The sequence below is a fragment of the Setaria viridis genome, chromosome 9 (genome assembly GCF_005286985.2).
Source record: "Setaria viridis chromosome 9, Setaria_viridis_v4.0, whole genome shotgun sequence".
NCBI classification, from domain to species: domain Eukaryota; kingdom Viridiplantae; phylum Streptophyta; class Magnoliopsida; order Poales; family Poaceae; genus Setaria; species Setaria viridis.
Window position 1 is genome coordinate 54,930,595 of NC_048271.2, and position 15,166 is coordinate 54,945,760.

The 15,166-nt window shown below is 44.6% G+C and overlaps 1 protein-coding gene across 1 annotated transcript; it reads left to right on the forward strand.

Moving 5' to 3' along the window:
• The first annotated feature begins 8,888 nt into the window (after window positions 1–8,888).
• Window positions 8,889–13,473, forward strand: LOC117838630 (CBL-interacting protein kinase 9). The gene is made up of 14 exons (XM_034718731.2): window positions 8,889–9,540; window positions 10,148–10,210; window positions 10,299–10,370; window positions 10,496–10,603; window positions 10,707–10,787; window positions 10,995–11,048; window positions 11,147–11,272; window positions 11,366–11,455; window positions 11,617–11,739; window positions 12,102–12,212; window positions 12,490–12,606; window positions 12,721–12,777; window positions 12,966–13,040; window positions 13,137–13,473. The coding sequence occupies exons 1-14, from the start codon at window positions 9,340–9,342 to the stop codon at window positions 13,215–13,217; spliced, it is 1,359 nt and encodes a 452-aa protein (XP_034574622.1). The 5' UTR covers window positions 8,889–9,339; the 3' UTR covers window positions 13,218–13,473.
• Window positions 13,474–15,166: the final 1,693 nt, after the last annotated feature.

The window sequence follows — 15,166 nt, forward strand, 5'->3', positions numbered from 1 at the left end:
GATTCCGGCGGCATCCCCGGCCCACCAAGCCGCTAAACTCTCTGCCTCTAGCTCTGTTGTGGTGCGCGTACGTCTGCCTGGTCCACATGTCACACGCACACTCACCGGACGTCATTTCATTCGAATGTTCGATCTCGGATTATGGAAGGATTTGGACGGAAAGTTTTGTGCGGTTCAGCTGCGATGCTAGACTCCGACGACCAAGCAATTGGGAGCACAGCGAGTCCGGGTGTCACGGTGGGAAGAGATGGCCGGAATTCTTGTACAGTGAGCGAGACGTGGACTGCGCTCCCTAATCATCCTAGTATGTTGGGGAATTTGGAATGGAAAGAGAGAAATGCAAAGAAAACGTAAACCACATAGTAATAATCGAAAAGATCAGAGACGAAGCGAATTTGTAGGTTACGGCCGGGAGCAAAGCGTCTATGGACACTGGTTGATGACTTCCGATCGTATGACCCTCCTGTGATTACCGCGGCATAGTTAGCAAGAAGAAGAAGAAGCTGGGATCTTGACATGCACCCGATGGTCGCTACCTGTGCTGCGAGTTGTGTACTGTATGGCGCGTGAGATCAGAATCGGATGAGGAAAACTGCTGCATCGATGGGAGCTGAGCACAGAATGGGCATCTCATTCTGTCAAAGCTTAGTCAGAGAAGAGCGGCGGTTAGGTTCGGCTCTGCTGCTGCATGTGTAGTTCATAAGCAGACAACCGAGAAGGAATCTGGTGATCTCAAGCACCCAACTTCCACTTGATGATACTACAAGTATTCTCCACTTGACATCACTATGATCATCAACTAGCGCGTATGGTCCTGGTGCGGGCGGTTCATGTGTTGCAGCCGGGGTTGAGGACCTTCAGGTGTGGAGGTGGAGCATCTTCTTCCTCTGAAGCTAAGCTAGGACATGTCTGCGTCACTCACCTACCTCTCTAGCGTAGCAGAGTATTCATTCGGTTCCCATGTTTGTTTGTTGCGTCCCCTCTTTCTTGGGATGATGACACTGCACACTGCCGTCGGAAATGGAAGCAGCAATGGCCTCTGCGGGTTCCGATGCCTCTGGCAGTCTGGCTACTCACTCCGAAGTCCAAATGGAAGCCGCTCCGGTTTCGAGTTACGATGACGCTGCCTGCCTGCAATCACGCAAGCCAGCGATCAGACGGAGACGGAGGTGGCATGCTGCATGCACTAATTGACAAGTTCGGTGGAAGGCTACCAGGATGGAAAGGAAAAATATTATTATCGGCTGGGAGAGAAACAATAGTACAACGTGTGTTAACATCACAATTAATCTTACTATTACTAATTGGAGGTTTCTTCTGAAGCCCGAAGCCATCTAGGATCCTAGGTGGACACTAAAGAAATCCTAAAAATTCTCTCAAAAAAGCAAAACATCTAGCCATCAATTCAGTAGATTAAAATCATAATAACCATTAGATCTATTATATTTTCTAAAAAATTACCAACCTCTGTCATTATGAAAATAGCATAAAGTAACCCCTAGATTCATATCTAAATTACCCACCTCTGCCATTATAATAATTAACTAAAGTAACCTCGAATCTTCATCTAAATTACTCACTTATACTGTAATAAAAAAATAAAATAACTCCCTAAATTTGCATTAAAATTGCCCCCCACTAACATTATAAAAAGCAATAGTCCAATTACCATATGAGGGAGGAGTTTTAAAACAAAATCACAGCCATTGATTTAATTAAAATAAATCAAAAATAGATAAAATCACGATAATCACACAGCTGCCTCTCACGCACGGAGATAAACTAGCGCCGGCCATCTCCGATCGTGGCAATCCTGCAGTTCCTCGCGCGCGGAGAAAAAACATCGGCATCTCAGATAGCAAGTAATTGATGACAGGCTCACGTCACGTTGCATCGGGGAAAACATGCAACTTACCTCATGAGGAAAAACAGATAGCTAGATCTAATTGATTATATTTTGACTAAATTTCTATTTTCTAAACTATATAAGTATCGGGTTAGCATATTTAACAAATGAGAGAAAATTCAAGGTAACAATTTTGATTATTAGCTATGTGTTTCAATTGGATACTCCGCGTTAATTTTCACAAGACACGTTAGGAAATTCTCACAAAAATAAAAAATATGGAGTATCAATCATGTAGACTCTAACAACCATATCCATTGATCTATTATATTTTCTAAAAAATATTACCCACCGCTAGCTATCATTATGAAAACATTCGAAATTAAACCCTAAGCCGATATCTAAATTACCCACCTCCTCGTTATAAAATTTTAAAGTAATCCATAATATTCATCTAAATTATCCATACATATTATCAGAAATTTTTTTAAAATATCCTTCTAAATTTGTATTTAAAATATCCATGTATATCGTTATTAAAAATAACATGAAGTAAGCATATAAATCTTAATCCGATTGTGTGCATGTTCATTGTACATAAATGTTCAAAAGTAAATAAATATATGATTCTAAATTACCTATGTATATCGTTATTGATATAGAATTACTAAGTAAAGGTATATATGCCTGATGTGTGTCACCATGTAGACCGTTTATTCATGTACGGGAGGAAGTGATGAAAATTATTGATTCTAATGTTAAACACAATGTATGGAGATGCATTGTAAAGTGAAAAAAGTATGAATTTGGATGAAAAAGTTTATAGAGTATTATTAATTAAAGTCAATCAAAACTGGAGTATTGTGTTAGAATATTAAAAAAAATGAGAGAGTCATAGATAAACAATTTTGATTATTAGCTAGGGAATCTAATTTTTAAATAACTTTAGAATGCAATAATTTTTAAAAATTTTAGCCCGTGCAGGAGCACGGGTTGATGAACTAGTATATCACTTAACAGTGTTCCCGGCACAAAAATGACTGATCAAGTAGATTGATCGACTGTGACGGGTAGGGTACCCTCAGGCAAGGGGCTAAGGCAACCAGGTACCAAAAAGCCAAAGGCCTAACAGCTAGAAGCATTCTGGAAGCGGCGCAGACGATGTTGCGGCCCACCACCCAACCTTCCTTGGTCGAAAGATAAGAGCCACGACTCGCTGGCTCAGCCAGCTCGGGGGCGGGGTTGACTCAGGAAGACCTGTGTCATATGAGAGGCATTAAATGCACAGTGTGGCCCTCCTGACCGCCCCACGCCAGAGACATGATCGGGTGAGGGGAGCTGACCTTTAACTAGGGGGTCCGAGGATGAGGCAACAACCTTCGGACCGCCCAGGACGACTTGCAAGATGAGGCCACGCGCCCCGACGTCACCATCGCCTTCGCCATCCAGGAGACCCGTCAAGATTAAGGCCATGCCACCGCACCAGGCCCGGTACGGTCCCGCAGGCGAGGTAGGACCCAGCGACAAACGTTACGGTGAGGAACGGCCGTGAGCGCACTAAAGAGGTCAGGGAAAGCCAGGACAAGCGGCGCGCCCTGTCCAGGCACTAATCACGGCCTGCCCATTCATCACCAGTATGGACGACAGCAACAGCACCCTGTTCACTGCCACAGAGTTGGCAGACGGGACAGGAGCACACCACGGAGCCGGCCGAGCCGTGCATAAGCAACCCACGCCGCACAGGAGCCACCGTACAAGGTGTGGACACGTCGCACAGGAGCCACCGTACAAGGCGTGCGAAGTCCACGACCAGCCAAAGGGACAGGACAAGGAGGCCTCTTGGTGCAAGGAAGATCCAACCACGCCACAACCCACGACCTCTGAGGTCGGGGACCCCCTCCATTTCTCAACGTTGTTGTCCGTTCCCTGCTCTATATAAGGGGAACCGGGCCTCATTTCTCTCTCTCTCTCTCTCTCTCATTCAACGCGTACACCCACACATCGCACGAACGCTTGCTTGCAAGCACCTCGTTGTAAGCCCAGTGCACTTATCCGAGGAACATGACTCCTGCCGAAACTAGACGTAGGGATTTTTTCCGAACCAGTATAACTCCTTGTCTCTTGTGTGCTAGCTATCAGAAGTGAGGAGAGCGCGGCGTACAATCACTAGTCGGCAGTCCGAAACATGGAAATGGTTAGCGGAGGACACTGCTTGATTAAATGGCCAACAATGTGCACGTCAAAAGACATGGGAGGACTTGGGATTCTCGACCTTGAGAGGCTTGCAAGAGCCCTGAGAATGCAATGGTGTTGGTTTCAGTGGAAACATAGCGAGAGACCATGGGTAGGGCTCGATATCCCTTGTGACAAGAACGACAGGGATCTGTTCTATGCTTCAACAGTAGTAAAGGTGGGCAACGGAAAGAAAGCAAACTTTTGGCATTCTGCATGGGTGAATGGAAAGTCCCCAAGAAATTTGATACCCAGTTTGTTCCAATGATATAAAAGGAAAAACTTCATGGTACAAAGGGTATTACAAGATAACTACTGGATTACTCAAATATACCCACTCATGTTCGGAGAGGAAATCAGAGAATATGTGTACCTATGGGAAGAAAGAAACCTGCTGCAGAGGGACCCTACTACCAAGGACGAAATAACGAAATAACTTGGAGGTGGACGACGGACAGAGAATATACCATGAAGAGTGCATGCCGCATCCAATTCCAAGGTCAACTGAAGAAGCTTAGCATCACCCTAATCTAGAAAGCCCGAACGGAACCCAAATACTGAATCTTTACATGGATTCTTCTCCATAGGAAAATCTTAACGGCCGACAATTTGGAAAAGCGGGGGGTGGCCCAACAACCTACAGCGCAAGCTATGCAATTCGGACCTAGAGACTCCCGCACACTTGTGCAAGGACTGCCCGTACACAACAGCATTCTAGGACCATCTACGAGGATGGTTTTCCCTTCATCACTTACCATCAGGTAACGCAGCGTCCTCGATCCACAATTGGTGGAAGAAGTGCAGGATCTTTATCAACAAACGGAACAGAGCGCTCTTTAACGGCCTAATCATATATTTCTATATTTCTGGTAGAACATTTGGAAAGAGCACAATAGAAGAGTCTTTAACCACGAAGCTAAATCAGTAGATGACGTGGCGTTTCTTATCAAAGAAGACTTTCAGCAGTTTCAATTGGCAACACAGCCCTTAGCAGCCCACACTGACGTTCCAGCTTAGCAGTTTGGGAGTGGTGTTCTTCTCCGTGGGGGAGAGTGTTTAGTGTTTGCTGTTATTTTCCTTTTTTGGAGTGTTTTTTGAAGCGAGTGCAGTGAGAGTGTGTTTATAGTCGTGTTGTGTTTATAGTTGTTTGTTTGTTTTTTATTTTCTCCTTCTAATAAAATTTTTGGCAAAGCTTTTGCCGTCCGTTAAAAAAAAAGTCACGGGCGGGGAGGGGAGCGAGCGAGCGCCTGCGTTCATCCGGGCGCGCGTCTCCCAGGGCCGGTGCCACCCCGGGCAGCGGCAACCCGGAGCAAAGCGATCATAGCTGAGTAGCTGACCTTGCTTTGTTTCCCTTTCCGTGGCCATGGACATGGAGAGGTTGACCGCGTAGGACTCGCTGACGAATGTAATGATGTGCACGTGCTTTGTTCCGGCGGCAGCTAGCCGATCCTTGTTTCTTCTTGTTGCTTGCCAGTTGGATCTTGGAGTCGATCTTGTTCCTTTATAATACACAAAAGCTAAGGAGCCAGTGAAATTCCAGTAAAACCGATGAGGCAGAGATGATCCTGACCACCATGTCTCGTCTCTCGTGCTATTATAAAATGCTGTGCGCCATGAGTTTGGAGTAGTATATCAGCATTCGACACAGCAGGGGGGCAAACGACCTTGCATATTGGACTACAGCATCTTGGAATAAAGCTAACTGAAAAATCGTGATACCTGACGAATCGAGCAAGCCGGAATAATTTCCAGGGGTCCAGTTTTTGCAGCTGGAATAATTTCGCGGCAGCAGCGTGTCCTCCTGCAGCTGCAGCTGCAGCTCTAGAAAAGGAAGCCGGGCAGAACTTAGCTGCAAATCGATCGGTGGAGAGAATACAAACAGGCATCCGCGTCGAACCCAACATCTTGCAAGAGGACACGGCATAGAAAGCCACACGTCGAGTGGAGGTCGCACTCGGGTCCCCGTCACCATAATTCACGTCCCCAGCGGCCCAAGAGTCCAGATCACCCTGAACCAAGTAATTGCAACGCCTGTAGACTTGATAGATTTTTTTTTAACTTAGCTGTAGCTACAGCTAGCCTTGCTAATTGGATTGGTGTTAATGGTTTTAGTGGATTTATTTAAGAATGGAGCTGCATCGGCCGGTAATGGATTGAAAAGTTATTGAGCTGGTTTAATTTGGGCTGCAAATTAGAGAGGGATGGTTAGTTATTGGAGTAGCTTCATTTTATCGGATTGTTATCGGTGTCCAAACCAAGGGTCGTAGGCCAACTAGGCACTCGGGCTCTCGGGCAGGTCGTAGGCGCTCGCCACTGTGCCAGGCCGCAAGCGAAGGAGCTGACCCTCGCCTCCATCCCTCCCTCCCTTCGGCGGTCCCGCCGCCGCTGCCACGACTCCCTTCCCTCGTGCCGCCGCCGCCGCAACAGCCACGCCTCCACCTCCGCCTCGCTCGCGCCGCCGCATCAGGAAAGCTAGCAAATTCATCGGGCAGAGGAAGCCGGTGAACAAGCTCTCCAAGAAGCTGGCGAACGAGCTCTCCAAGAAGCCTGCGGCGATTCAAGCTCTCCACGGCTGCCCGCAATCTAGGTGTGCATCATCTCCTCCTCCGCGCCATGTGAAGTGCGAATCTACGATTTGGATGCTATTTCCACGTCCTGGGGTGTTGGATTGATCGGTAGGTTTAGATTAGATCCAATCTTTTGGGTTTAGGTGAGGTTTTGGGGTTGGATCACTTTGGCAATCCTGAACAGCAGACCTATACCCTACGTCGCTTCAGAGTCTGTTGGAGGCTACATGATTCGGGGCTTGATTGGGACATTCTGAATCCACTGGAAAGAATTGTTGATTGGCTGTTGTAAACAAACTGTGTTTGATTTATCAGAAATTAGTGGTACAAAGAAAATGTGCGATTTCATTTGCTCGGCACTTGAGAGATTAGATAAAACTCACCGTGGTGGAAGTGAAAAGGGAGATCTTGACATGCACAAGGTTTATTTGCAGGAGGTTTAATTCCTTTAGTGTGGAACATTTTGCTTGCCTGTAAACTGAACCAGCAGCCCCAGGAGGTTTAATTCCTTTAGTGTGGAACATTTTGCTTGCCTGTAAACTGAACCAGCAGCCCTTGTCTGGGTTTTATTTCTTATTGCCTACAAATTTCAAGAGCAAAGTAGCTGTGTCCTATTCATATATGTTGTGATGCAGTAGTATCCCTCATGAATAAAATTTGCAATTCCCAAAATTATGATCCTCTTTCTCCGTGGATGCTTCCCAGTCAAGGTCTTGCATTTCTAATGATGGTTTTCTCTGAAAAAAACTGCAATTTCTTATAAGTTGTTATTACCTAGAGATTCTTCAACATGTTTGCTAACACATCAGAAACGGTTACCAACAAGAGAAATAATTCATGTTACTATCTTAGTTTCTGAATTTGCCGTATACGTTTTACAAGCCTAGCAACTGCCGTACACATGTAGTGCACAACTGAATCTATCTTGCTTTGTTTGTTCCAGTGTTCCAGCTCCAGATGCATGGAGGGATTGATGAACCAATTATTGTGAGCATAGTTCCTTCTGCCAGACGGATTTGGTCTGCTCTGTCTTTGATTTGGTCTGAAACAGGAGTCGTTGTTGATAAATTTTGACAGGAATCATGTATATTTCATCGTTTCAGTTCCTTGGCCAGAACATCATATTTTGTAATAGTTCTGTACTTCTAATTCTAACATTGTTGGATTTTTAATCTTCTTAGAGGAATCTCACCTCTGTCTTACCGCATAGCAAGAAGACCGTTTGGGCAGTTGTGTGCTCCTGTTCACCTGGCTGCCTGTGTAATCTTGGATGAAGCTGCGGTGGAAACAATTTCTTAATGGGTAAAATCGGTTGTAGCTGCAGTTTGGACAGTGGTTTGTTATATTATTTGCTGCGGGAGGAGGATTGGATTGGTGGGGTTTGATTCATGGAGGAGCAAGATTGGAGTAGGGTGGGTTGCATTTTCTTTGTACAGTAGAATAGATTAGAATAGATAGGTGTGGTTTTGGCTTGGGTACGAGACGTAGACTTGATAGATCTTTTTTTTTAATATTCCTAGACACAGGCGCATAGCTCCCTACTCCTACCCCACCACGGCGGTCGGCGGCCACGAGAGCACGCGGCTGCGTTGGGAGGCGCTGAATCCGTGGCCGGCGTGGCACTGGCACTGGCAACGATAAGGTGGTATGGCCCATCCAGGGCGGGGGGACAATCATGTGGTTACCCGCCCTAGCTCCATGATTGATCGGACTAGTGATGGTCGTGGAGGCAGGCAGGCACTCGCTCGCTCTCGTCACGGTATCCCGTATCCCCCGTGGATCCCAAGCTAGCGACGCGCCCTGGCTGACTGGCGCGGGTAAGATCTGGCGGAGGCCGTGTTACTCGTGCCTACATCTGGCCGGGACCGGTCGTCATTCTACTGCGCGGTGTTGATTGGACTACGCGGGGCCCACGCGTTTCTTCTACCAGCGAAGACTTGACGAAGGCTTTTGGGGTGGAGACGTGGAGCTGCTGGCTGCTGCCGAGCGGCGTCGTGCCGTGGCACGGCAGGAGAGCTGGGGAGGGGAGGAGATCCCGCGTATGCAGAGTGGAGAGCGGCAGAACGAAGCGCGTCTCTTTCGACGGCCGCATGATTGGTGTACGGGACCGTACGGCGCTCCTTCCCGGAAGTTGCTGGCGAGGACGGCACGATTCGGTTATCGTTTACTACTTATCTGAATGATGCACGAGTCAAGTCAACCCACCACCAAAATGTAATCCACGGCTCTAGATGAGCTCCGCTGCCCGTTCTCGGGCTCATGCAGAAGCAGAACCTTCCGTTCCGTCCGCTCCCGTTTTGCCATTGCAACCTGGCCGTCCGGTCCGGTCCGGCTGGCCCCAGCAGCGCCTGGCCCAGCGCACCGTGCTGGCGGCGCCTAGAGATAAGCGCGAAACGGACCAGCTCGACCTGACCAGCTGAAACGACGAGGGCCCACCCCTCAGACGGACACCGCAGCTCCGCGCGCCGCCTGCGTACATCTCACCCCAAACGGAACGGACCGGGCCCACCAGCGCAGCGCAGCGCCGCGGCATATAAACCGGACGCGCGCGGAGGCGGACGGGAAGAGCAAATCCACCGCTCTCGTCGACCCAGCGCCAGCGCCAACGCCAACCGACCCAGCGAACCGCGGCGCCTCGTCGCGCCCTGCCTGTCCGAGCCTCCGATCGATCGCTTGTTCCGCCGGGCCGAAGGGATGGCGGAGTCCGCGGCGCCCAAGGCGACGGCGGCGGCGGCGGGGAGGAAGACGCGGGTGGGGCCGTACGAGCTCGGGAAGACGATCGGGGAAGGAAGCTTCGCCAAGGTCAAGCTCGCCCGCGACTCACGCACCGGCGCCGTCTGCGCCATCAAGGTGCTCGACCGCAACCACGTCCTCCGACACAAGATGGTCGAGCAGGTCCGCCGCCTCCCGTCCCTCCTTTGCTCCTTGGAATCATATCCTTCATTCGCCAGCAATCCGTTGGAATCGTACCTGAACGAATTAAAAAAAATACCTGACCTGGCATATTTAGGAAGATCTTTCCGCTATTTATTCGTAGAAAATGGGGGATAATCAGACAGAATATCCATTGACGTCTCTGTCGTTGTCTAGATTCTGTTCCTCTTGGATTGTTTGTGATGGGGAAAAATCGTGTGTTCGGTGGGTGTCCCCCGTCCTTGCTTAAGCTTTCGAGATGCTGCGCGAATCGGATCGGAAGGGGAATCAAATTCAGATTGGAAATTATGACCTTATGATCACCAAATCAGATAGGAAACCATTCTGACACAAGGAACAATGATCCACGCCTAGATGATGTTTATGAAATGCGTATGACTATGGTTGTCAGGAGTTTCTCTCAATACATTTTTTTATCGAAAGGAAAAACAAAACTCTGCTGTCGCGTTGTGATGAAATACGAATGTATACTAGCATCAGATGTCTGCTGTCCAGTTGTTTGAACCGCTCTGCCTTCTGCATAACTTGAGTTTGTAACGTGAACGCTCACCACTTCTTCCACTTTCAGATCAAACGGGAGATTTCCACTATGAAGCTAATCAAACATCCCAATGTGGTCCAGTTGCATGAGGTATCTTCAAATATTTGCCGAGACACGATAGTATAAATTCCATTACCTTTTGATATTCCATCTCACTCAATATGTGTGTTTTTGATAGGTTCTGGCCAGCAAAACAAAGATATACATGGTTCTTGAATTTGTTGACGGAGGCGAGCTATTTGATAAGATTGTAAGGCCCTCAAACTTTCAGCGCCTGATATTGTTACTCTTTATTGCTTTTAACCTGAGCTTACCCGTGCCAAGAAAAAAACATGTGAGCTAAGTTTCGAGACCCTGGCACATATGTTTGTTTAGGTCAATTCTGGGAGGTTAAGTGAAGATGAAGCAAGGAGATACTTTCATCAACTTATAAATGCGGTTGATTATTGCCATAGTCGAGGAGTTTACCATAGAGACCTGAAGGTTTGTTGAATTATTCTGCTATCTTTCTGATGCGTTATTCCTCAATTATATATGCTATGCGGTTCACTGTCTAATTCATGGATGTCTCGTGTTCTTTTTGCAGCCAGAGAATTTGCTTCTTGATTCACATGGATCTCTTAAAGTTTCAGACTTCGGACTGAGTGCCTTTGCGCCACAAACAAAAGTATGATCTCTATCTAGTATCTAGAAAAATGCATTTTGCATGTTCAATAGTTAAGCCCTTTTGTTTCTCTATGACAGCGATGCATTTTAGGTCTTACAGCATTCGTCCGGGTCAATCGACTTAACTTGCTACCTTCTATAAAAATATTCCAGAATAAATGAGTAAACAAAAAAAGAATTGCCATTAACTCTTCTGTTGTTTTGTTAGGAGGATGGGCTTCTGCATACTACTTGTGGAACACCAAACTATGTTGCACCTGAGGTGAATTCCTCACCTTCCATTAGTTACCCACTTATTTTGTTGCGACCTTGTGTGATTAATGTGCTTCAAGATGTGTAAGCATCGGACTTTTACTGCAGGTGCTTGCTGATAAAGGTTATAATGGTATGGCTGCTGATGTATGGTCCTGTGGCATAATCCTATTTGTTCTTATGGCCGGATATTTACCATTCGATGATTCCAATCTGATGAGGCTGTACAAACTGGTCAGTTTGAGTGATAGATTTAGAGTATTGGTTTACTTTGTGAAATTAAGTTGTAACTTTGGGATGATTTTCTAATTATAACTTCCTTTGCAGATCTGCCAGGCAAACATTTCTTGTCCGACATGGTTTTCTTCCGGTGCAAAGAAATTCATTAAGCGCATTATTGATCCTAATCCTGATACGGTAAGTGTGAATTAAGAATGTGCATTTCAATATATGCTGCCTTTATTCAAAATTATCCATTGTGCTGTAACCGGTAGACCACTGCTAGTCATGTGAATTCTTGTCTTCTTATAAGTCTTACTATCATCACTGTTTGAGAAAATGGGTGTTTTATTCTGCAGAGGATAACAATTGCAGAAATTTTGGAAGATGAATGGTTCAAAAAGGACTACAAGCCACCACGTTTTGAACAAGGTGAAGATGTTAGCCTTGACGATGTTGATGCTGTATTCAACGATTCAGAGGTATAATACAAGCTAACGGTTCATTCTTAACTTGCAATGGACTAGAAAATCTTCCCAGAAATATTATGTGCTATAAAAACAATCCAATGTTCTATTTCACATCCACATTATTGACAGCAGTTTCTGTAAGCTGAATCTTTCTATCTTCGTTTTATTTTGTAAGACCAGATTGAGAATATCTATTGCAGGATGGAACTATTCTCATTCTTTTTTTACTGACTCACTCAAATGTCTCGAGATTTTCGTAATGTATACTGACTGTCCCATAAAATATCAGATTGGTCAACATCTCAGCAAACGGTTATATAGTTGTTACATATAGGCACCGCTTAATGGGCTACCTTTTCCTTTTGACGTCTTAGGAACATCTTGTGGCGGAGAAAAGGGAGAAACCAGAATCCATGAATGCATTTGCTCTTATTTCAAGATCACAGGGCTTCAACCTTGGAAATCTTTTTGAGAAGGAGATGATGGTGAGTCCATAGAGATTTCAATTTACTACTTTCTCAGTTTGGAATGTGTTAAAGATTAGTTTCAAGAGGGGGGGGGGGTGCATTCCTTTCAGAAGCAGATGGTAGGTGGTTGGTCGTCTATTATTTCACCAATTTCAGAATATGTTGCAGTCTTGACGATTAGCATGTTGAAGTGTTACCATTTGGGGTTACACTTCCTAGTCAGAAAGCAATTGTACTTTCAGCACACCTTTTTCTTGATTCCTTACTAATGCAAGTCTTTTTTTTTTAAAAAAAGGGAATGGCAAAGCGGGAAACATCCTTTACATCTCAGTGTACAGCACAAGAGATCATGTCTAAAATAGAGGAGGCTTGTGGACCACTTGGTTTCAATGTGCGCAAACAAAATTATAAGGTATGTGACATTTTTTTTTAACAAATGGCTAGTAATGTAAGGACTAATGTTTTTTTTCAACTTGCATTATTTATGGCATTAATGTTTTACATGTCTTTCTTTTTGGACTTCCAGATGAAATTGAAAGGTGATAAGACTGGAAGAAAAGGCCATTTATCTGTAGCAACAGAGGTACTGGTTTTATTAGCTCTATGTTCAGTATTGCAACTTCAGAGTGTAGCTTATTGAAATTGCATAATTCTGAATCAACCTCTGCGCTTTGTACTGCAAGTTCTAGTGCAATACTTAGCATAACAATAAATAATTCTGTTATCTGAGTCTTTCCCTTGCATTCGTGTCCATGATTTATTCGTTTGCAGGTTTTTGAGGTTGCTCCATCACTTCACATGGTTGAGCTTCGTAAAACCGGAGGAGACACATTGGAGTTTCACAATGTACGTTCTCAAATTATTCTGCTTGCTGTAAGAATTATTCAGTGATTGTTTTCCTTATCACTTTCAAATAATTAACATGGTTTCATCAATACGCAGTTCTACAAGAATTTCTCAACAGAATTGAAGGATATAGTGTGGAAAGCTGAATCTGACACAAGTAAGAAACAGACAAAGTAATTCCAATGGGACCTGTGTATCTTCTAAGGCCATATTGGTAAAATATAGCGCCTTTTTAATGAGTGCGATTGTACACATACATGTATGCAGAGGCCCTCCCTGGGATGCTCCTATATTGTAACGGTAATATGGGATGTAACATAGGTTATCCTGAACTTATTTTTTTGTTTGTCACCAGGGCTTAGTGTGCCTTTATTCAAGGTAATAGCTAATGATGAACAATGATGTGGGAATGCTAACCGTGCAATTGCAGACACATGCGGATCAGTTATGAACCTGAAATCCGTTATTTTTGAGGGCTCTACGCCTGAACCTGGGGGATGCATCCTGCACCGCAGACTCAGGCGCAATACGTTTGTTCCTCCTATGAGTAGTTGCCTCCGTTATGACTAAGTGCGCGCGCTGCTGGATACGGTATCAGGGCAGTGTAAACGTGTAATCCACCGTTATTCAAGTTGGTGGACCATGGTGGACCTGCACAGGAGTTACAGAACTCGACCGTTATTCCTGAACTCGATGGAGGTAGTGGTCGGAACTTGGAAGTGACCAACTGACCACTGAGGGCCTGGACTTCGGGATTTACAAGTAAAATTACTGCTTATGTCGGTGTTCATCGGTGGTTTTGGTTGGAATTCGATAGGCTTCAAAAGCTACAAGCTCTCCCAATCCAGGCCTAAGGGTTGGTTCCTTAAATTTAGGCTTATTTTACTATCCTTAGTTAGAGGTACCACTAAATTTAACTAGCCCGTAAAAATGACTCTTGAAAATATCATGTTTTTGGTGCAATTAGCAGCGCAGTGCTATGTAGAAATGCCAAATTTGGCTAGGTCATTAAGTTTAGGACCACGATGTTAAGGTGTAGTACTTCTGCTAATGGAATAGAGGGAGCTACTGGTGTTTCTCACCTTCATTTCTAATTTCGATAAATAAGGCTATGTTTAGCATTGCTTTGGTTTTTGAAAAGCACTTATCCTTTTCTGTTTCAGGAATCAGGATAAGTAGCTACTTAAACAGCTTTGCAGGAGCAATAAGAACAAAATTTCACCAAAATTAGAAAAAAAATCTTTAGGGGGTGTTTGGATCCTTGGGCTAAAGTTTAGCTCGGGTCACATCGGATGCTTGGATGCTAATTAGGAGTATTAAACATAGTCTAATGATAAAAATAATTGCATAAATGAGGGCTAATTCGCGAGATGAATCCATTAAGCCTAATTAGTCCATAATCAGCACATGTGGTGCTACAGTAAACATGAGCTAATTATGGATTAATTAGGCTTAATAGATTTGTCTTGCGGATTAGCCCTAATTTATGCAATTATTTTTATCATTAGTCTATATTTAATACTCCTAATTAGCATCCAAACATCCGATGTGACCTGAACTTAACTTTAGCTAAGGATCCAAACACTCACTTAGTAGATTCCACGGCGCATCGACCATATATGTCCATATCGTGACTCTCTGAGATACCAAATGCGAAGTAACGTTTTAAGGAAGTCCATACATGTACGTCCACAACTCTGTTCTATCTTTATACCTTTGTTTATTAGCACGCAGAAATGTTCCCTAGCTCAAAACCCCGAATGAATAGAATCTTTCTGTACCTACTAAAATCTCTGAAGAAGCTCTTGCATTGCAAAGACACTTCGTCCCTTTTAATTTTTCAAAATAATGCTATGTACTCCTCCATCTCAAAAGGAATGATTTTCTATGATTTTTTAGACAAATTAGACGTGAATGAAAATGACGCATGCAGTCTTAGTTAGTTCAGTTTGCATATAAAAAAGAAGAAAATATGTTTCAATTTAATCATGCATGTACGAGATCAACGTGCTAAATTATGCATACTTAAGATTTATAAATTATGCGTGCTTAAGATTTAAATTTTAGAACATCAATTTTTTAACAAATTTTGAATGTTAAAATATTATTCTTTTTGGACGGAGGAG

Bases quoted from the DNA above. Each gene is read 5' to 3' on its own strand.
- LOC117838630 (XM_034718731.2), top strand. From the start codon at position 9,340: ATGGCGGAGTCCGCGGCGCCCAAGGCGACGGCGGCGGCGGCGGGGAGG. The intron at 12,607-12,720 runs GTATGTGACATT...TTGGACTTCCAG, and splicing joins TGCGCAAACAAAATTATAAG to ATGAAATTGAAAGGTGATAA. The intron at 13,041-13,136 runs GTACGTTCTCAA...ATCAATACGCAG, and splicing joins ACACATTGGAGTTTCACAAT to TTCTACAAGAATTTCTCAAC.